At 38.4% G+C, this 24,495-nt stretch overlaps 2 protein-coding genes across 2 annotated transcripts; both read left to right on the top strand.

The window, feature by feature from the left end:
* Positions 1-10,455: 10,455 nt before the first annotated feature.
* Positions 10,456-12,625, top strand: LOC127791233 (heat shock 70 kDa protein-like). Its single transcript, XM_052321091.1, has one exon. It carries the CDS (start codon positions 10,626-10,628, stop codon positions 12,570-12,572), a length of 1,947 nt encoding a protein of 648 aa, XP_052177051.1. The 5' UTR covers positions 10,456-10,625; the 3' UTR covers positions 12,573-12,625.
* A 1,050-nt stretch (positions 12,626-13,675) lies between these two features.
* Positions 13,676-14,772, top strand: LOC127790556 (uncharacterized). The gene is made up of 2 exons (XM_052320116.1): positions 13,676-14,057; positions 14,190-14,772. The coding sequence occupies exons 1-2, from the start codon at positions 13,916-13,918 to the stop codon at positions 14,426-14,428; spliced, it is 381 nt and encodes a 126-aa protein (XP_052176076.1). The 5' UTR covers positions 13,676-13,915; the 3' UTR covers positions 14,429-14,772.
* The last annotated feature ends 9,723 nt before the right edge of the window (positions 14,773-24,495 follow it).

Here is a 24,495-nt window from a genome sequence, read left to right as displayed (position 1 = left end):
GTTCATGAGACTTATGGCCATAGGTTAGTTTGAGAACATTGATGAAATGGTGGGTTGATGCCTCTAACCTTGGAGGGTTGTGAGGGCAAAGAAACCTAGCCACACTTGCATGCATTTGGCATCATATAACTTGTTATGTTCATATTTATTTGGCATTGCACCCTTATTGAGCTTAATAGCTCATGAGGTTTTTATCCTCACATATAGGTTGTGAAAGCATGGAAAAATCAATACAAGGTAGAATGGCATGGGAAAGCATGGGAATGAAGACCCAAGAGCTTGCTATGGCTTATGGAAGCATTGTTGTTGTGTTGATTTAATTATTGTATTTGGTTGGTAATGGCTTTTCTTGTAAGCCTAAAAATTATGGGATGTAATTTCTTTTGTTTGATGATGGCTTGTTAAAGCCCAAGAACATGTGTGTTTGTTATATCTTGGAATGTATGTTTCATTTAGAAGGTGGGTTATTGGATTATAGCTTATGGCATGAGGAAGCCTAAGTCTTGGTGAAATGTTATTTGGAAGGTTTGGAAGCATTAAGAGTGTGGTTTAAGCCTAAATTTTGGAGAAAAATAGGCTAATATTGATGATAAGTGAAGTTTATTTATTGATATAAATTCTGGAAGAAAATTTGGGGTTTTTTTAGCCCAAAGAAAAAAAAAAAAGAAAAAGGGAGTGAAAGGGGGGCAGCTGCAGGCTGCTGGAGGCAGCAGCCTGCAGCCCGCGCGCGCGGGCAGCCGCGCAGCCGCGCGCGCCAGCAGGTGGCCGCGCGCGGGCGGCGATGCCAGCGCGCGGGCAGGCGCGCGCGGGCGCGGCCAGCGCCTAGCGGGGCCCCGCCGGCCAAATTTTTAAAAAAAAATTGGAATTTTTGGGAGAAATTGGGCATTTCTTAATTGAATTTGGGCCCCGGAGGAATTTTCAAAATAAATGGATTTTTCGGGTATTTAGGAGAAAATACCGAAAATTTGAAAAATTGAAAATGATGAGTTTTTCCTCCAAAAATTGGTGATCCATCAATGGATTGGTTCAAATGGTGATTTTTTTTTGGAGCCCGGTAAAATTCTTCGATGAAAAAGAATTAACGAGAAAATGGTGATTGGGCGCCTAAAGGAGATTTTCCCTATAGCCAATGCAGTGTGGCTAAAGCCCATTTCCTCTAACGAATCCTGGGATTCAGCGAAGGGAAGGACGAGCCTAGATCCCACCTAGGGCGTTTCATCTTGAAACACGATCCACCCTTCGCCTAAGGCCGGGCAGGTGGACAATTCGGGTGATTGTTCACGAGTAACACCCGTAAGTGGGAGCGGGGCGTTACACCTACTACATGAGATTGTGTTCTTCTTCGAATGTCTTAAGTGTGGAGGCATGATTGAACCATATCATCCTGAAAGGATTCTGCGACAATTTAGGCATATGCAGAATATACCTCCACCTCCATTATCCCCTGTTAAAGCTAAGCGAGGTACAGCTACGACAACATATAAGGTAATTTATGATTTTATCAATAATAGTTGGACTTGCTGGGATTTTCACTTATTGCCAGCACACCAACGGGGTGGACTTGCCCGAGTGCCATGGGAATGCAATGAAGACTACTTGGCATGGTATCATCACATTACGTATTGAGTCATACAAAACCCTACACATAGATTTGGGTTTGATAGAGGTAATTAAGATAGAGTGACCATTACTGATGTGGTAAGATTAATTTTGTAATTGTAATTTTTTTAAATATATATTTTTTAATATATTATGTTTAATTTTTCATATTTAAAATAATTGTGTCTTGTAACGCATCATGACATCACTGTCTCCTCTTATGCGCGTCATATTAAGTGGATCCACTTAGAATGTAGATGTATGGAGATGGGCATGTCTTTAGGTATATGATATTTTAACTATTCCTATTGGGTCTTCTTTTACTAGGTCTCATTCATATACAGTATCCTACAGAGCATCTTCTAGTGTGGTACAAACACCGATAGTGGTTACATCACCTCCAGCACCAATTATAAATTCACCACCTACGAGTTCATATCCACATCATTCAGCCCCAAGACCCCTTCAAGAGACAAGAAAAAGGACTGATAGAGATTAGATTTTTGTTGTAATATGAGACTATCTGTATTTGGTGCAATGTCATTAATTACCCTTTTAGGATGTTATACTTTATATAGTTTAGTTTTCATGTGTTTGTTATTATTTATGTATTTTGTATTTGTTTTTATTTTTTCTTTAAAAATGAAAAACTAAATATTGTGTCCATAATGTCGCTTCTATAAATACTTTAAAATAAAAATGTAAAAACAACATATACGTAAACATTATTTTTATTAACAAAATGATAGTCTTTAAAAAAAAAAAAAATCAGTAATAGATAGTTAGAAGTTACATTAATAAAATAAAATGATACAGTTGGCTAATTGATTATTGTAAGTTAGGCTGATGAAGAGGGTAGTTAGTCGATGAAATGGTAATAAAAATATAAATGTCGAAACCATGTTAGTTTCTTTAAAAATTATTTTCATAACTCGAATAACTTACCGTGTTATTTTAAAAAGTAATTTTATCATTACTAACAGAATATAATTTTTCTTTTCCAAAATTGAAACTCCTTTATATCAGACTCCTTTATATCATAAACTTTAATTATGGGTCAATTAAATCAAATACATCTTGTGTCAAGTAAGTTTGTGAACGGGAGATCTACAAAACAAGATATTAGTGCAATATAATCCACAAAATAAAATGCGAAAATATATATAAAGTATAGGAAGGCTCAGATATGGACAACAAATCACCACTTAGGTAACTCCAAAAATAAGACCACCAAGCCCCAACGAAACCCAACCCCGAATTGCCCAACCATCCTCCTCTCTTGGCTGAAAGCATGGCTAACATACGTAATGGGCTGGGCTTCTCCATCTCTTGAGCAAATGGGCTTATGCCCATTTCTTCTCTAAAGAGATAGTAAATGGGCTTATGGACTTCAAATGGGGCTGCCAATAAGTGGTGATATGGGTTAATGTTTCAATCACGGGCTGAAGCCTATGAAGATTAAACTTACCCAAAAAATCATCATCGCCTTGGGCCTTATTCGGAAACACAACCTAAGAATCATGTGTCAGATAAGTCAAAAACTTCCTGTGTTACCACATCTTGACCAACTAGAGATAAAAATGCCTGAATTCTGGATATGTATGGCATTTCCTAATCATGTGCATTATCACATCGAAATTTGTACCAATTCAGTGCGACATGAGGAATTGGTGAGCTTGGCTTAAGGAATACTTGATAAATGACATATGCAACAAAAATTGTTGTTAAAATAAACGCATGAATAAATAACTATATAAACAAATAAATAACAAAACAAGTAAGAATACCTGCACAAAATGACAGTCATTCATAAATCCTACAGTAATCATCCTATGTTGTACTACTGGATGAGGGATCGATTTGAGTGGAAGATATGTAAGACACTGGATCCGTGACAAATGCACCAATACGACATTGTATTTTAAAGCAATTAAATGGCTCATGTCAGGTAAAGTCATCCAATGCTCGCACGGTGCAATATCATCAAAGCAATACAATATATGTAGTAACTCATCCACACGCATGTCTGATCCATATAATTACGTATACATCGCACAAAAAGATTGCAACTCTCATATCAGACTAAAACGAATATCTTTCCAACTGTGCTCACTCACACCAAGTAACCCTGCTATCGCGCGAAATCCACAATGTCCATCTAATTCTACATTAACAATATTATGCATGAACGGTTGTATTTGTGGTGGGAAACAATCATCATACCCCTTAAGTCGGTTGGTGTTTCTCTTGGATATCCATATTGTTAGGGATGTACTGTCTTGACCAAATTGAACTATTTCAAACAAGGACAGATCATGTTTGGTGGATGTATCAACTTGAATATTCTTCTTCGATGTTGGCTTACCCTTCGTCCTAACTTTCATGGTTGGTGGATGTAGTGAAGTCATGTCTGGATTAACTATTTCTCTCAACTTTTACTTTAATACTAGCTTCACTGGCTCCGGTTCTGAATAAAACATTTTATATATACTCTCCAGCTCTTGCTCAATCATTACCTGTGATGACACACCATCATAAGATGAATGCACTACTTGAGATCTTGTCCAATGAGGATGCACAGTTGACAAAGGAATTGGTCGTCCTTATACCATGAACTTTGCAATTTCATGTGCACAAGATAAACCATGTGTGCTTCTAATCATGCATCCACATGAAACTTTGTCTATCCTAAATTTATGAGCAAGTTGGGATTGCATTAACACCATATTCAATGCACTTTTCGATATAACACCTCGTAATTCTCTAAAAATTGATGGTTTGAAGTTATGTTGCACCAACGTTAAACTTTTTTCAAACGACCCCTTAATCTCTACATGTTGTAACTCAATAAGACTATTAATAATTGTCCATGATGACTCTAAGTCACCTTGAGAAGATCCAAGATGTCTCTTCAACTTTGCATGTGCACTCTCAACCCTGTTCGTAGTAACGTTGCCAAAATGCATTATTCTATTTGTCAATGCTGCAACAAATTTTTCCTTATAATCATTCAACCATGTCTTTCTCACATAATTAAGTGCGCCCTCATATGCATGATACTCAGGTGTTAACTCATACAGACGACGTTCATATTCATCCTCAGTCGATGTAAAAACAACTAGGTTCCAACTTAACATAAATTTCACCCATGTCTCCTTTCTATCAAATAATTTCTTACATTTGGCGAGCACATTTTTTGATATGTCACCTAGACAACAAGGTGCTCGTCGTTGGAAACACTTTATGTATTGTATTCATCAATCCCAATTCTCTATCGGCTACAATTACTCCTAGATACGTATTATGAGTCATTAGACTCTTTAATTTCTCCATTGCCCATATGTAATTATCCTCATATTCATGATCCATAAATGCGAAAGCAATAGAAAAAGTTAGCTCAGTTGACGTTACACCAACGATCTCTAGTAGTGGATACTTATATCTATTAGTTTTGTATGTATAATCCATTATTAACACATGGAGAAATGTTTTAAATAACTCTATAGCCAATTTAATAATCTATCACTTCTATGCCACTCCACATAATTACAATCTTTCAATTTTTTCCTCAAGTGTTGTATTTGTGATCGACCACCTTTATCCATGACTCTATATCTTTGTCGTGCATTATATATAGTTTTGATTGTACTCACATTTTTTTCATCTCCTACCTTTAACGTCATCAAAATATTTCTAGACTTCACAAGATTGTTATATATTGTTATCATAATTTGTTTCTTTTTCTCTATAAGTCGGCCAGCATATGAATGACCCTCAAGTTGAGTTACTGGTAAATGGTTGTGCAATCCACATACAACCTTCAACATCCAATGTTCATTTGATAATTTAACACCAAGTAACTCAAATGGACAACCACACTTTTTAGAACATGTCATCCTACGGTTTATTTCTCCTATTGTCTCATCTCATTTTTTTGATGATTTATACTTTTCACTCCGTTCACAAGCAAGACGAACTCTAGGTTTTCTTCCTATACCCCCATATTCAGAACTCTTTATAACAATAACCATTCCATTTTCTTTTCCAACTGTCTTAACTCATTCAATAAGTATTTCCCTATTACTAAAAATCTCATTACTAACAAAAGTTTGACTAGCATCAAATGATATGGCATTCTCATTCTCAAAATTCTCTAAATTTTGATCATCAAATCCCTATTATCAAAAAAAAAAATAAGATACATAAATTAAAAATGCGCTTTAAATAAAATATGAATAAAATATATAAATTAAAAATAAGATTTATATAAACAGAAGAAAAAATATAAATTTAAAAATAATGCGGGACAAAATGGAATCGCGGGTCGGGAACCCGGAAACCCATGAATTAATGAGTAATTAGCCGACCCGATTACGGGTCGCCTCGGGTTCGGGTTCCTGACCGGTGTGAGTTGGGAACCCTCGGTTCCTCGATCGGTGCGGGTCGGGAACTCAAGGGTTCCTTGACCCACAGTGGTCAGGGAACCCTCAGTTCCCTAACTGGTGTGGGTTGGGGGATCCTCGGGTTCCCAACTATATACAGTCGGGAACCCGAGGGTCCCCTGACTCGCAGCGGTCGGGGAATTCTTGAGTTCCCGATGACTAACAGTCGGGGAAGTTCGACTTCCCCGACTAGAACTCTTCGAGGAACCCGAGCTTCCCCAACGCATTCCAATCGAGGATACCCAGATTCCTCGACCACGTGGTCAGGGAATTTGGGTATCCCCGACTGGAATGCGTCGAGGAAGCTCGGGTTCCCTGATATTCAGCTTCTACTCCAACTCTATTATTATCATTCTTGAAATTTTCAAACATGTAGCAATCCAAAATTACAAATAAAATGAGTTACTAGAATATTGACGTGCTGCTGGTTTAGGGTTTGCGCTTCATTGTAGTTCACAAGATGTTGATCATTGTGCACGACCTGCTGCTCATCATCTTCTCCATAAAACTCTTCTCATCTCATCAATTTTTGGATATAATCATCCATTATATGTAGAGAAAAGTAGAAGAACAAAATTAAAACTAGCAGAAACATGAAGATAATCGTTGTGATTAGAAACCTTCACAAATTTTCAGTGAAAGTGATTCGGTAAGGATAATAAAGGTTTTTTAATAGAGGGTAGTTGAGGCAATATTTGATCGAACTGTGAGGAGTAATTCACCGAGCTACCGATAGAATTTCCCTTTAAAATATGTACAAAATAACCATTTTGCCCTTGAGTTCTATCCCTTCCATTCTCCCTCTCAAAACTATATATAAATTTTATATAACAAAAGTTTATTAACAATCTAATTATAAACACAAAATCTATATTTCTTCTAAAAGGTATTAAAGTGTATTGTAATTACAAAAAAATACTTTTAAATTACAAATATATATATATATATGCTATAACTAAATATCCTCTGCATCGTTAAACACAATATTTTGTTATTATAAAGTGTTATTAATAAAATATTTTTTAACATACCCTTTAGTATCATACTAGGGCAAAAGAATCTCCTCAGCCAAATATTGGGTTGCCGCATTAATTGTTTTAGACAACTACATTAGGGATTCATGGGTCTGGACCCATGAGTAAGAAACCCTAAGTAGCTATGCGTTCTTTGTGGACCCATGAGTAAGAAACCCTAAGTAGCTATGCGTTCTTTGTGTACTTGGAATAGAGATGACTTACCCAAGTGCAGTATATTGTGTCCGTAGAGTATAAATTAAGTGATTGGGTCACGATAAATTGAGATTCACATAAGTAGGGACGGATCTAAAAAATTTATATAGGGGAAGGCTACAATTTTTTTTAAGGTATAAAATTACATACCACGGATTTTGGGGGTGGGCTGTAATTTTTTTTTAACTGAATTATTATTAAAAAATATTATTTTTATATAAAAAATTAATTTTTTACCTAAAAATTATTTTTTATATAATTTTAAATAAATAATTTTAATTGTGAGTTGCTTTGGGCTTCATGCATGGATCCACCCCTGCACATAGTAAGTTATGGGTTTAATTTCTTGTTCTGCATAATAAGATAAAGTCTTCACTTACGATTTATTTTTTTTACCAAAATTAAGGACACGAATAACGAAAGATTACACAAAGACGATAATTTCAAGTGTAAGAGATTGATAGGCATTTGATGGTAGGATGAGATTATTGCTTTGGTTCCAAGCTAGATAGGGCCATTTCTATTAACGCCAACAATAGGTTATCAAATTTGATCAATCCGTACCATAAAGTAGCTGGAGAACAAAGTGACTTCTCAACCACTTTGCAATTTTCATATTGAAGGTGCTCAGAGCTTGATTTCAAAATCTATTAACAAAATTTAAATTCATAATTTCTAAATAATAACTAATTTATCAAACTAACAAACTTTATTACTATATCAAAGTATATTTTATTAAAAAAATTAAAAATTAAACTATTATTATCAAATAACACCCGACAAACTTTTCTTCAGAAATTTGTATTTTCTGTTTGCACGGACACTCCTCTGATCATATTATATATATCAGAACCCCGGCATGTTGCCATTTTCAATTTGCAAGCCAGCACCAAGTATCTGGAAGCCAATTTCACTGAGATAATCAATAACCTCTGCAATCTCTTCATTACGTTTACAAGCTTTGTATCATCAAAGTCTTGACATTATTTTCTGCGAGCTCAAAGATTTGATCACGGATGAGCCTATTTAACTTCGACTTTTAAAACAGTCCACCATGTGTTTGTAAACAGGTTTCTTAGAAGCCCAAGAAAAAAAAAAACTCCAGACCTAATTCGATGCCCTTGTGGGCATTGATAATCTTAGTGATGTGGCGATGTTTGAGCCACTAACTCAATCGCTCGAACTTGGAACTTCTTGTCCATGGAGCTTGAGAAAGTTAATCGCAGCGCAGACGATGAAGACCAAGTAAGCGGCGGCGAATCGTCTCTTTCTTCGTTCGGCAATGTTGGCGCCTCTTTGCTCTTCAACGGCACGGACGGTTTGGTCGAGGGAGGGATGAGCCGATGTGGTAAAGCAAGAGTGAGAAGGTAATTTGGGTATTTAAAAAAATTTAGCAGCCACACAAAATTTGTAATGTCAAGAGAGTGGTTATTATTATTCTTTTTAAGTTTTAAGGGTATCATTTGCATTTAGGGTAAATTCCGAGGGTATAGAGTGTATTATTTTATAAAATGTATATTACGTTATTAAGGATGGTTGTTGTAAAAATATAATAATAGAAATTTTTTGAAGATGAGAGAAATCATCGTATGAAGCCAAGTGAGTTATCGGTCTCCAAAAGTACCACCACTAAAAGGGCTATCTTGAAGAGAAGGCTTTCTGAGAGAAAAGGGATGCTAAAAGGTTGGAAAATGCCTTTCGGATGGATCTCTTCGGAGATGAATAGTGTCTCAGAGAGAGGTATGACGCTCGGAGAAACAGCTTCTCTCGGAAAGGTGCAACTGGCCTAAAGCCTGAATGCGAGAAAAGGCTTTCGGAAGAGGTTTGATACACCCCTTAGAGAGAAATTGATCGGTTTCCGAAAAAAGAAGAGGTCTTTTTCGAGAAAGTGCTTAAAAGGACTCGGAGAGAATAAGGGCTCTCTTGGAGGGACGAAGAATAACTGGGCTCAGCTTTCGGAAGAACTGCAACACACGACAAAGATTAGAAGGCTTATAGAAAGGATCTCCCGCAAAGACCTTTTGACGATCAAGTCAATATGTGAAAAAGGAAAAAATCGCGAGAAAAAATGTAAAAGACTCCTTAAAGAAAAATTTGAAAGAGACAAGATTCGGTTATTAGATATTCAGATATTATGTCTTGTCTTTTATAAAAGTTCATATCTCAATGGTTGATTGAGACACATGTATGATTCCTTGTTAGCCTTTTGGAGATGTTGCTTCGAGGCTCCTCCAAGAGACTTTCGAAAAGAGTATACCAAAAGCTGCTAAAAGGCCTATGTAGTCTTCTCTTCAAGGACTCCTCTTTTTTAAAGAACTCTTTTAAAAAGAAAGGAAGGGGTACAACACTAACAAAATAGGTTTGTGATAAAATTTTAAGCAATTTTGGATCCTTTGACTCAAAGTTCAATATTACGTGATTTTAAGCATAAAATAGCTCCATAACAAAATTTTAAGGGACTTTGGGTCCTTTGACTCAAAGTTCAATATTACATGATTTAAGTACAAAATAACTTCATGGGTCTTTCAAATTCAATATCAATCAAGTGTAGTTTTTTTTTTTTTTTTTTTAAATGAGACTTGAATCAAGTTAGAAAAAATAAGGTAAATGTATAGTATATTTTTAAAATTTTAGATTTTTGGTCTAGATATTCACTAAACTTTATATTTTAATAAATAGGTCTATGAACTTTTTCAAATTAGGCACAACCCCTCTTTCGATACTAGCATCATTAAATAAATTGATCGTATACATTTAAACTTTAGGCGTTTGACTTGAAAACAACTCCTAAATTTTGTTTTCGCTAAATTGGATTCCCAAACCTTTTTAAAATTACCAAGACAACTTGTTAAAAGATGGGGTTAATTAAATTAAATTAAGGATACTCTTAATTTAATTAATTTCATTTCTTACTAATGAGATGTGTTTGAAAGGTGCATGCAAATTTGCCCCAAAAATAAACCAAATCAAATGGATTAAATTAGACGGAATAAACTCAAATCAAGTCACAAGTCCATTGATTACTTTGGGCTGGGCTTGTGAATCACTCGTGAAGCCCAACACATTAACCCCAACTGTACTTATACAACTCCCGCGCTCTCCAGAAGCCTCGAAGAAGTAATAACCGGAAAAGGACACACAGAAGAAGAAGAATGGAGAAGCTGCTTCGACAATGGCGGCTCTCTCTCGAACCACCCCGACCCTTCAACCCATACCTATATATATGTACTCATGTCTTTATCACCAACAAACCTAACTCAGATCAAGATTCGAAAGTCGAAATCAATCGCTGCATTCTTCCATCACATTCATTTCGAACTCCCGCTCTCTCTTTCTGCAAGTCTTTTGAGCATCAATGGCGTCCAAGGGCGAAGGCAAGGCCATCGGAATTGACCTGGGCACGACCTACAGCTGCGTCGGGGTGTGGCAGAACGATCGCGTCGAGATCATTCCCAACGACCAGGGCAACCGGACCACCCCTTCCTACGTCGCCTTCACCGATACCGAGCGTCTCATCGGCGATGCCGCCAAGAACCAGGTCGCGATGAACCCCCACAACACTGTCTTCGACGCCAAGCGCCTCATTGGCCGGCGATTCTCCGACCCCTCTGTCCAGGCCGACATGCGCCATTGGCCCTTCAAGGTCGTCGCCGGCCCCGCCGACAAGCCCATGATCGTTGTCACCTACAAGGGCGAGGAGAAACAGTTCGCCGCCGAGGAGATCTCGTCGATGGTCCTGACCAAGATGAAGGAAATCGCGGAGGCTTATCTGGGGCAGAAGATCAAGAAAGCGGTGATAACTGTCCCGGCGTATTTTAACGACTCCCAGAGACAGGCCACCAAGGACGCTGGAGCCATCTCCGGGCTTGACGTCCTGAGGATCATCAACGAGCCGACGGCCGCTGCCATTGCCTATGGGCTCGACAAGAAGGGTTCGAAATCCGGCGAACGGAATGTCCTGATTTTCGACCTCGGCGGCGGCACGTTCGACGTCTCGTTGCTGACGATCGAGGAGGGGATATTCGAAGTCAAGGCCACGGCCGGCGACACTCATCTGGGGGGCGAGGACTTCGACAATCGGCTGGTCAACCATTTCGTCGCCGAGTTCAAGAGGAAGCATAAGAAGGACATCAGCGGGAACGCCAGAGCTCTGAGAAGACTTAGAACGGCCTGCGAGAGAGCCAAGAGAACTCTCTCTTCGACCACTCAAACCACTATCGAAATCGATTCTTTATACGAAGGGATCGATTTCTACGCTACCATAACCAGAGCGAGGTTTGAGGAAATGAATATGGATTTGTTCAGGAAATGTATGGAGCCGGTGGAGAAGTGTCTTCGGGATGCAAAGATAGACAAGAGTCGAGTTCATGAAGTTGTTTTGGTAGGCGGGTCGACGAGAATTCCGAAAGTTCAGCAGCTTTTGCAGGATTTCTTCAACGGGAAAGAGCTCTGCAAGAGCATCAACCCCGACGAGGCGGTGGCGTACGGCGCCGCTGTGCAGGCGGCGATTCTCACTGGCGAAGGGAACGAGAAGGTTCAGGACTTGCTCTTGCTGGATGTCACTCCGCTCAGCCTCGGCATCGAGACTGCCGGCGGCGTCATGACGGTTTTGATTCCGAGGAACACCACCATTCCCACCAAGAAAGAGCAGATTTTCTCCACCTACTCTGATAACCAGCCCGGCGTTCTGATTCAGGTTTATGAAGGCGAGAGGCCGATGACGAAGGACAACAATCTCCTGGGGAAATTTGAGCTAGCCGGGATCCCGCCGGCGCCGAGGGGCGTGCCGCAGATCAACGTGTGTTTCGACATCGATGCGAACGGGATTCTGAACGTGTCGGCGGAGGACAAGACGGCCGGCGTGAAGAACAAGATCACGATCACGAATGACAAGGGGAGGCTGAGCAAGGAGGAGATCGAGAAGATGGTGAGGGACGCCGACAAGTACAAGGCGGAGGACGAGGCGGTGAAGAAGAAGGTGGAGGCGAAGAACGCGCTGGAGAACTACGCCTACAGCATGAGGAACACACTGAGGGACGAGAAGATTGCCGGGAATATGGCCCCGGAGGAGAAGCAGAAGATCGAGAAGGCCATCGACGAGGCGATCGATTGGCTGGACAGAAACCAGTTGGCTGAAGTGGATGAATTCGAGGACAAGTTGAAGGAGCTGGAGAATCTCTGCAATCCCATCATCGCCAAGATATATCAGGGAGGCGCCGGCGGTGACGTGCCAATGGGCGCCGCCTCAGGATCCGGAGGGGCCGGTGCCGGTGCCGGGCCTAAGATTGAGGAAGTTGACTGAAGCGCTTCAGAAGTTGGCCTTTGGCCTTTGGCTACGCAATCAAACATTCCAGTTTGTTCTTGCTTTGAGGGAGCAGAGGCCATGCTAAGTGACATCTCTATGTAAAAAAAAAAATTATAGTTTGTTATCAATAAATGACTAGTCTTTGAGTTTGTTTTTTTTTTCTTTAAATAAATAATATTATTTTAATAAAAGCTTATTAAAATAGTACCATGTTAAAGTAAACAAGAAATATATATAAATATATATATTGTGCGTGACGCATGTTACATATTGGGGTACCCTTTATCAATTGAAAGCAGAAGATCCAGTTGTCCAAGATCTCATTCCCCCTTTTATGTTGTAATATTACATCATGACTCATGAGGGAGGGAAGTTGCTTCAAGGGGAATATACAATTGAGAGGCTTTGCTGGGCTTGATTGATGTACAATATTCAGACTAGGATTGGTAAAAGACTAAAGAGAGTGAAGTTGATGACATTGATAGTCATCAAGGCATCCAATTCTCTTAATTTTATTCAGTAAATGTGACTGTGACTGACACCCATCGCCCACATTAATTTAATTAGCTTTATCCCTTATTCCTTCAGCACTCCCTTTTCAGCTTTGGCATTACACAAGAAAAGTGATATTCTTTTATAAAATGTTCACAACATTTTGGTACAATTTTTAAATTTTAATTTGATTTCTTTAATTACATAACATATGATTTCTATTAAAACTTATACTCTCAAATGAATATTTTTATAATTTTTTATGAAATATAATAATGATAATTTTATAATAACAAATCATGAGATCTTTATATAGTTAAGTGAATCAGAAGACATGACATGGTCTTTTCATGCCATGGAAATGAGAAAGAACAACCAGCTCAAAGCCACTTTAAACATGGATTTGAGAACACTGATCCCTGCCACCTGTCTATTAGCTTGATTTTTAAGTGAATAACGTCAAGAAGAACCAAACACAATCTCTCATCTGTTAAATCCAGTGTAGTATCATGTTCTTTATGCCTGATACTACACAGCCTCCTGTAATTATACACACATACATATATATCACTCCACATTACAATAAATATACATAGAGAGAGAGAGAGAGAGAGAAAGAGAGAGAGAGGTTTATGAGGGGCTAATTCTATAAAGAATTGGCCCTTGAGGATTTGCCCTGGCTGTCATAATGGGAGCCACCAATCCTTTTGGATTCTTTCTTCAAAGAAGCAACCTTTTAATATTTTCTTTCCCTGTCTCTGCGTAAGAAGTAATTGCAAGCTCCATTTAGTGATCTCTCAGCAAGCCAAACAGGGCACATCCCTCTCCTCCTACAGTTTCCTGGGAAAATGAAGAGAAAATTTGTTGGGTTAATGCCGTTTGTCATATTCTTTTGTGCTCAAGCCCTTTCAAGCTTGGCTCTTGATGATGAAACACTTTCCACGGCTACAGCCAAGGATTTCCCCCCCTCGCAGCAAGTGAATGATGATGGTAAGAAGCTCAGCCACATGGCTTGTCTCTTCGCCTCATTTTCCCACTATCTATCTATCTATATATGTATATATACACACATGTATATTGAGATGCCATTATATGTATATATGTATGCATGTATATATTCAGGTTCTTGGTTCTGTGGGAAAAGGCAATTGTTAGAGGCAGGAGAGGTTGTCCGGAGATCTGGACGGAAAGGGAAGGGATCTTATGGAGGTGCAAATGTAGTTCACCGCCCAAATCCTCGGAAAAGTGCAGGATCGCCGGCGGCGGCGGGGCTGTGGCGGTGGTCTTTTTTCTTCATCACCTTCACCACCATAGAACTACTACATGCTGGCTTCAATCTGGTCCTTCCCCTACCATTTTGATGATACCTCTCAAGTTTGTCGCGTTTGTGTGTGTGTGTGTATGTATATATATATATATATATATAATTCAGGCTATTTAGCCTTCTATTGTGCATGGGTTGATGTGCGACGTCGTTTTGGGGCTCTTTTCTGACGGGCACAGGATTAAGCTTTTGACAAGTGGCAGCTAGCATGCGATACTTCCTAGTAGTGTACAATGGAATGGTCCTGAGCTCGTCGGGCTTTCGGATATGTTTGCTGTTTTTTTTTTCATTTTATATGTTTGTCTCAGTACTTTTGTGGAAGTGAGATTAATTAGATTTGTTATGACAATTAATTAAATATTATTGTGTTGTCGGTTTAAAGGCCAGATTTGGTCGGGAAAGAGAATTGGTAACATATAGTTTGGTGTTTGGGTGGGTTACCAATGACCTTCACTAGGTAGGGATTTTGCCAACAGTTATATATATGTAACTCATATATAGAGACCATCTATTTTTAACTTAATGGAAGATTTGTCTTTGTCTAGGTTTGATTGATTTTACTTCATATATATATATATATATATATATAGCTTGCGACTTCTAGAAGTACCAAAGAGAAGTAAACAAAACTAGGTAGAAACCAATGTTTTTAAAACTGAACAGCAGCCAGCCAGAGAGGAGAGATTGCCAAGGGTTGGTACTTGCTAGGATTGGTGTTAGAATTATAGCATAGAAAGGAAGGAGCACACACTTTCCTGTTTTTCAGAACTTAAATAATGCCTCATTGATACTTGCTGATATATATACACAAAAGACATAATCCCATGATTTAAGGAGGGGCCATACCTATTACAACTTTCCCTTTAGCAACCCTTACAAAAAACTTTTCATAAAACAAGGACATCCATTCCTTTTTACTAACTCTCCATAACCAAATATCATTACAAATATTCTAACCTAACTTAGTAGTATCTAGAAAAACCTAACTTCAACACTCCTCCTCATGATTTTTCTTGGAGACTCCCAGTTTGACCCTTAAATCTTCAAACCTTCCAGCTGCAAGTGACTTAGTCATAATGTCTGCAAGTTGGTTTTCTGAGCTACAATGAATCAGCTGCACTTCACCTTCTTTTTCAGCTTGCCTGATGGCATGAAACCTGACATTTATGTGCTTTGTACGCCCATGTTGCACTGGATTTTTAGTCATTGAAATGGCTGATTTATTGTCAACTTGAATGACAGTAGCTTCCTGTTGAGTTTGAAACAAATCTGCCAAAACCTTCCTTAACCAAATGGCTTGGTTAGCAGCAGCAGCAGCAGCTATGTACTATGCTTCTGCAGTTGACTGAGCAATAACATCTTGCTTCCTTGAAACCCATGAAAGAACTCCTGAACCCATAGAAAATACATAACCAGTGGTGCTTTTCATGTCATCAAGGCATCCTGCCCAGTCACTATCAGAAAACCCTTACAGCTTTCCATTTTCTGCTGTTGTATACCAAATTCCAGAATCATAAGTACCTTTGACATACCTTAGGACTCTTTTAGCTGCCCCTAAATGAACCTGACCAGGTGATTGCATATACCTGGACAACACACTTGCTGCAAACATGATATCTGTCTTAAAGTAGTTAAATACAAGAGGCTTCCCACCAAACTTCTATAATGGTTAGGATCCACATCTTCACCCTTTTCTGCATTTGACAGCTTTCCATTTTGAGCCAGAGGTGTAGCAACAGATTTACATCTTTCCATATTAAACTTCTTCAACAAATCAAGTGCATACTTTCTTTGGGAAATGAAGATGCCAGTCGATGATTGGCTAATCTCCATCCCTAGAAAGTAGGTCATAAGCCCCAAGTCTGACATTTCGAATACAGCTTCCATTTCCTTCTTGAATTACTTCCAGTTACTAACATATCATCAACATAGATAGATAAGATTAACAATTCTCCAGTTTCAAACCTTTTAACATAGAGTGTAGCTTCATTTTCACTTCTTGTGAAACCACAATGCAGCAGGTGTGAGTCTACTTTGTTGTACCAGGCTCTAGGAGCTTGTTTCAGGCCATACAAAGCCTTTTGTAACTTGTAAATCTTGTTCTCCATCCTCGAAACCTGAAACCTTTCTGGTTGCTCAACAAATAACTCCTCCTGCAGCTCACCATTCAAGAATGCTGACTTTACATCCAAGTGATACACTTCCCATTTCAAGTTAGCAACCAAAGCTAATAGCAACCTTATAGTTTCATGCCTTGCAACTGGTGCAAACGTGTCACCATAATCTACACCAGCTTGCTGTGAATATCGCTTGACAACAAGTCTAGCCTTGTGCTTGTAAATAGAGCCATCAGGATTCAACTTTGTCCTGAAAATCCACTTCACCCCTATCACATTTCTTACTTCAGGTCTGTTCACAAGCTGCCAAGTATTATTTTTCTCTATCATATCAATCTCCTCCTGCATTGCCAATCTCCATTCTTCATACTTTACTGCTTCAGCAAAGGAGGAAGTCTCCAAGGCTGCATAATTGCATTTCTCATATACCTCAGACAATGATTTTGTCTTGAGAATAGGAGAATCAGGAGGGGAATCAGCAGCCTTGTCAGAATTCATTCTAGAAGTCAAAATAGAAAGTTATGGTGAATTTGATTTCTCTTCAGTTTTCTGCAAGAAAACTTTGTCTTTTTCAGCAAGACCTTTGTCCCAATTCCAGTGTAGAGACTCATCAATCACCACATCCCTGCTCACATAAACTTTTTGACTTTGCATATTATAAATCCTGTATCCTTTTGACATGGATGAATAGCCCAAGAAAATTCCCACTTCAGCCTTCTGATCTAGCTTGCTTCTCTTTGCAGAGGGCACATGGACATAGCAAATTGAACCAAATGTCCTCAAGTGTTTGGCTGTTGGTTTTAACCCTGACCAAGCTTCCACTGGAGTCTTCCCATCCACTGATCTAGTAGGCAGCCTGTTGAGTAAATACACTGTTGTATGAATAGCCTCTGCCCAGAAATTCAAAGGCAAATTCTTTTCCACCATCATGCACCTTGCCATTTCCACAATAGTTCTGTTCTTCCTCTCTGAAACTCCATTTTGCTTTGGTGAGTAGCTCACTGTTAGTTGATGACTAACACCCAAATTTGCACAAAACCTCTCAAATTCATGAGAAGTATACTCCTTCACATTATCAGATCTCAAAGCCTTCAACTTGCATCCACTTTGAGTCTCAACCATAGTCTTAAACTTCTTAAACACAGAAAAGACATCCCCTTTGCTTCTCAAGAAATATACCCAAGTCATTCTAGTGAAATCATCAATAAAGAGCACAAAATACTTGTTTTGACTTAATGATTCTGTGCTCATTGGTCCACAAACATCTGTGTGCACTAACTCTAATTTCTTCTTAGCTCTCCATGTTGCACTAGCAGGAAATGTTTGTCTATGCATTTTTCCAAATTGACAAGAACCACACACATCACTAGTCATCACTTGGATTTCAGGTAGGTCCCTTGTTAAATCATTTGCTTGCATATATTTTAAAGCAGCCAAATTAAAGTGCCCATACCTTCTATGCCATACCACAGATTCATCTATCTTTGCAAAATTAGCACTATCACCAACAACATTCCAGTTTAAAGGAAAGGCCTTATCAACCATAACCACTTTAGCAATCAAGCAATCACGAGGATCATAAATATAGCAGAATTTCCCTTTAAATGATAATGAGTACCCATTTGCAAGCATTTGAGCCACACTTAATAAATTCTGAGCTAAACAAGGTATAAATAGCACATCATGAATGTATTTAGTTCCTTGCTTAGTGTTTACTGCCACTGAACCCTTTCCTTCTGCTTGAACCACCTGTCCATTTCCAAGCTTTACTCTTGTCTTCACAGACCTATCTAAATTGGAAAAAATCTGCTCATCTTTGGACATGTGACTAGTGCAGCCACTATCAATAAACCAAGTCTGCTTATAGGAGTTTTGTGTTTCCTAGAAAGCCATAAACAGACTAGCAGATTCATTCTCCTGCTCATCTATAAAATTTGCTTGTTGTGTGGATTGACCTTGAGATTGACTTTGCTTGGCCCTACAATTTCTTTCTATGTGACCAGGCTTTTTGCAAAACCTGCATTCTATTTGAGGTTTTCCTTTGTACCAACAATCCTTCTCCAGATGATTGGTCCTTTGACAAGTGTTGCACGGTGGAAACTTGCCATTTTTTCCAAATTCCTTGGACCCCATAATACCTTTTCCTTTACCTCATTTGTTTGATGTAGGCTGTTTTGAGTCTTTAGCAGGCTGTTTCCCTTTATGCCTGGCTTGAAATGCCCCTTCAGATACTTCTTCCTCTCTTATACTTGTTCTCTACTCTTGTGCTTGTAGTTTACTAATCAACTCAGCAATTGTTAAAGTCTTGAGATCACAAGATTCCTCAATGGCTGAAATCTTGGACTCAAATCTTGCTGGCAAACTGATTAGAATTTTTTCTACCACCTTACTATCTTCATAAGTCTCTCCAAACAGCCTTATCTTATTTACAAGCTCCATGAGCTTAGCAGAATAATCTTTCACCGTTTCACCTTCTTTCATCCTTAGCATTTCAAATTCACGTTTTAAAGTTAGGAGTTTAACAGCCCTTACCCTGTCACTTCCTTCAAATTCTGATCTTAGCTTTTCCCATGCTTCCTTAGGACTTTCACATGTCATTATTCTGGTGAAGATAACATCTGACAGTGCTGAATGAATGCATGTAAGAGCCTTTGGTTGTTTAGCTTTCTGTTCTTCATGATTCTTAATCTGAGTCATTGTTGGATTAGGCAGCAAAGGCGGAGGATCTGCTCCTACTTCCACTGCATCCCACAAATTTAAAGCCTTGAGGTATGCCTTCATCTTTATCACCCATATGTGATAATTTTCTCTTGTAAACATTGGAGGACCCGTCCCTAGGAAATTGCTGGAAGCCATCTCACTCTCTCAAGTGTTTGATCTCTCACCTCACAAACACTCTCAGAATTTTCCTCACAGATCCCTCAAGAAGACAGCTCTGATACCATTTGTTAGAATTATAGCATAGAAAGGAAGGAGCACACTTTCCTGTTTTTCAGAACTTAAATAATGCCTCATTGATACTTGCTGATATATATACACAAAAGACATAATCCCATGATTTAAAGAGGGGCCATACCTATTGCAACTTTCTCTTTAGCAGCCCTTACAAAAAACTTTCCATAAAACAAGGACATCCATTCCTTTTTACTAACCCTCCACAGCTAAATATCATTACAAATATTCTAATCTAACTTAGAAGTATCTAGAAAAACCTGACTTCAACAATTGGAACCAAACTGACATATATAAGCCCATGGTAAAAAGGCCTAGCAAGAGCATCGTGGTCATTTTACTCATTCAGTCTTAATTTCAGTGTTTGTAAAACCCAATTAGTGAAGAAGAGAAGAAGAGAGAGATGGAACGAGAAATTCTATGGAGGCAATAATCAGCCAATTGTTTATTCTAATCATCTAAAGCTTAATATTATAGGTTGAAGTCCCAACCAACTATTCTCTTTCCAGCATGTAAGACTATTATAAATAGTCAAAGAATATCATTAATAAGGAAGGAATTAAAATTTCACTTTTTGTCTCGTTTGCTATTCTTTTTTCTCTAGTTTTGTCTTCTTTTAGCTCTTCTTCATCTCTTCCAAATTTTATCCATATTAGTGGTATCATAAGCAACCCCATGTCTCCTAGTTGCAATCGCTTGGCAACAGAGATGACACTGGCATTGCAGTGTTAGTTCGGGACTAATCGTGGCCAGTGCTCAACTTGTCGTCATGGGCACCTGATTGCGGAGTGTGGTAGTATGTTATGGTTTACTAAAAGGTATGGGACTTATCTCACATTAGAAGTTTAGGCTCTTAGCGTGAGGTTTATAACTTTTGAGCACCCTCCCTTTAACAGTTAATTTTTAAAGATAAATTCTACCCAATGGGTGTAACAATAGTATTAGAGTCATAATCTTGACTCAACCACAAGAGATGTTTGGAGCAAAGGATTGTGGCAAACAGTATAGCGTTGATGAGTTTGATACAACAAACTTATTTTCACCATACAATCCCGAACAATACGATGAGTTTGATGATGGCGATACTTATGATGGTCCTCCAATCTTTGACGAGGAACCCATTGTCATAATCCTCAAAAAGTGTTCTAAAAAATTTGAGATTGTTAAAAATAGGTACTTTATGCCAATTGACATTCACAAACCAATCAAAAATCAATTAGATGGGACTTGATCTAATTAATCAGTCAGTTTGTTTGTTTGTTAAGATGAGGTGGTAGTGTAGTAGTGGGTAGTGGATAATCTTTTCCTAATTCCATGCATTGCAGCGAGTAGTTGTTCCCACATTTGTTTTCTTTTTCTAGCATGTAAGACTATTATAAATAGTCAAAGAATATCATGAATAAGGGAGGAATTGAAAACCTAGTTTTTGTCTCGTCTGCTATTCTTTCTTCTTTAATTCTATCTTCTTTTAGCTCTTCTTCCTCTCCCCTTTTGATCAGGTTACTACTACTACTCCACTTCATAATCCTATTCCTCCAAGCTTTCATCAGTTTCAGAACGCGGATCAGGTAGGAGATAAAGAAGCTGCTCTGCGACAGAAGCACCAAGCAGATCCTCTATCATGTTGTCACATTCTTCGTTGCTAGATGACGGTGCCAGATGCCTATTTAATAACACCCTCTCAGAAACCAGTGAAAGCTTAGTCTCCTTCATTATTTGCAAGATGCAGATGTTTTTAACTCCAAATAGAAGGGGATATCACAAGAGTTTTATGGAGAAAGGTGTGGAGAACTCACAATTTTCAATTGCTCTCGAACAAAAAATCTACTAGTTGCTGGCTTGACATGCAGAGTCCCTAGTACAAAAGAAGCAACATAACTAGATTTCAAGAAGAATAAATCAATCATCTACCAAGAGGATAAAGAAATGGGAATCCTAGACAACTTGGTAACCAAAAGGTAGTAACCATGTCATTTGTCAGTAGCTTAGGAGCATCCAACCATGTAGCATGGAGATTTATTCCCTCATTTAGCTGTCCAATTTTTATGGATTTCACATTCCTGTGTCTCTGGGCAATTTTCTACCATTAACAATATAAAATAATTAAAGAAAAATGTATAAAAGGTTGAATACAAGATGTTTTAAACAGATTTGCCTCTGGTGATTTGGGTGAAGAAATCAGGATAGTTCCCCCAGGCCCTCATAGTACCCCATTTGGCTGGATGAACAATCTAGTCATAAACTACACGTATATCATTCAAAGCCTAGCTAGCGATACCCACCCAGGGTGTGTGTAGGAGGAAGAGCTCAAAGGATTGTCTTAGATACTGTTCAGAGAAATCACGCTGTTAGAAAGATTCCTTGTAAAGAAAAGAATAACCTGTTATGAAATTGGACCTACAGCGGAATATAATCAAACCAATCACTTACACATGAACATAAAATTTAAAATTTTATGTGAAAAATCTAAATTAGAAAAATCACGAGTAAAAGAACAAAAATATCACTAAGCATGATGAGGGAATATTTACAGGGGGCAATTTTACTGTACTACCCCTGGGAGGTTACCATTAACTCGGAGCCATGTGTGCCAGTAAAGGCCAATATGCGATCGCCACGTGTCAAGACTTAGGAGCTCCGCTTATCTTTATAATCTTTATTATGATTTTGAACTGGAAAGAGATAAAGAGTAAGATTAAGTCAACCAATGATATCTTTAAATATCTCAAGAATTATCTCTATTAGGAAAGATTATCTTTTCTTCCCGTGGAAAGGGGATCAACATCTTTTTTTCAAATATATCTTATCTCCTAAGGGAAAGGCTAACGGATAGAGGACAGGCTCTACAGGTATAGGAGCTGACTCCTAAGGGACTCATATATTATTTTTCCATTACTATTATACTCCTCAAAAACCCTATGAACTGACTTGAGCGTCGGAGGGATCACGGGGAGCAAGTCCCCACCCTTTTTGCAGGTACTTGGTCCAAGACAGAAGAAGGTGATCGGCTCCGCTTCATCAAAGCAAATAATTGTTAGTACAAAAGTGATATAGCTACAATTAATTTCAAAACATTGGACACCTATTTATAGATCTAAAATCGTTTATCTGCACACAGGAAATCATATCCTGATTGAAAGATAACTCATGGGGATATTTCTCCAAATGAGATAAATCACACTTAAAATAAAATTTGATAACATTATAATCACAGTCAAATTAGGATCCCAATTTTAGACAAATTTGAATTCTGTGTCACAATTATAATAAGTTCTACCTTGACATTAAATTCAAGTATATAATTATCCAAAAATCTTTCTTTCAACAAAATCAAGGAGAATTAATCTCCTAATAAATAACAACCAAAAGTACACCACTACCACCAAAATTCACACAAAGTTCATTGTAATGGATATCTTCAGCCGCATTTAAAAATATATGCAATGAGATCAGTCTTAATATATCTTTACTGATTTTAATGACTCCACATTCATCAATGTAAATCTTCCTTGATAATTCCACCTTCATTTAAATTCATTCGTCCAAAATTGCACACAACTTAATTTTTGATAATGAAAATCAAATATTTTAATTCAACAAAAGAATATCGTATTTCAAAGTAGTTATCACGAAAATCAAATAACCCTAAATGATGCCAAATGATTGATAAATAAACCTGAATAGAAAATATACCAAGATAACGGATCTAGGCAGCAAATCAAACGAATCTAGGTGGATAGATCTGACGGGTTGAATCTGGGTTGTTGGGTCAGATTAGGTTGAACATAACTGAAATGGATCTAGGTGGATTTGATCCAGGTGGGTCTAGTGGGTTAATGGGTTAAACCAGATTTTGGTGAAGCTTAGAACAACCGACAATGGTAGAACACCAACAGTTGCTGCAATGACGAATGAAGGCGGGGGTCCAAAAAGGGGAACCAGAAGGTGGTCAATTGTGGGAGAAAACCAAGCAGGCCGCATGATCAACGATGAGAACGATGTTGAATAGAGCAGAGACAACCGACGTTTGATGGTGGTCGAAATATAGGAGCGTCGAGTAGTTGACGATGGGGAATAATGGGTTAACAGCGGTGGTGGCTAAATGGTAAACAAAGATCGTGATGGTGGTCGATGGTGTAGGTCGACCAAGCTTCGAAAAAGGCCAACGATGGGGAAGAATTAGCCAACAGTGGCAGAGGTGAAGACCGTCAGGGGCAGTGACGAAGGCAGCTAGACAGCGGTCGAATCAAAAGCGACGGTGGTAGTAAAAACTGCCTATGGTCGCAGTAGTGGTCGAACGGTTGTAACAGTCAAACGACAACCGTCGAATAGTGGTTGTTGCAATCAGGAGGTGACAATGGCGGTAGAAGCTTTGAAACCCTTGCTGAAAGATAATAGTGATAATGATAATACAGATGTGCAGATTTAATGACTAAGATCTACTAAACGTTGATGGTTTGATCTAACCGTTCTAATACCACTTTATTACGAAATAAACCATAATCAAACTAATCAATCACACACAAAAATAGAATTTTACGCAAAAGACCCAAAAACTATCACTAAACAAATAATTCTTGGTACAACAGTGATATAGTTGCAACTAATTTTAAAGTATTGGACACCTATTTTGTAGTGACCCACTCTCGAATAGTCTCACTAGTATAGGATTTCCAAAAGGAGGTCATCACAAGAATGATATAGAACAATAACATACAACACCACATTAATATCTTTAGATAAATTCAGCGAAAACCAACATAAAGGTTTACAACATCTTGGCACCATGGCTTACACAAAAATGAAATACAAGGACACTAACAAATTTTACAACATAAAATTTCCTCACACATGCCATTTTCACAAACACTAACATGGACCATCTAATATGGGAGATCTCTGTACACCTCTAACCCTGGGCTCTAGTCCCACTAGACTCGCCCTCAACCACTACTTTACTTTTACCTGGAATGACACGAGAGTACAACCACTACAAGAAAACAGTAAATTAGAGACGGATTTTTGAGACGGATTT

The sequence above is a fragment of the Diospyros lotus genome, chromosome 14, assembly GCF_014633365.1.
Source record: "Diospyros lotus cultivar Yz01 chromosome 14, ASM1463336v1, whole genome shotgun sequence".
NCBI lineage: Eukaryota > Viridiplantae > Streptophyta > Magnoliopsida > Ericales > Ebenaceae > Diospyros > Diospyros lotus.
The sequence above is the reverse complement of the archived record's forward strand: the minus strand, read 5'-3'. Positions and strand labels throughout refer to the sequence as shown.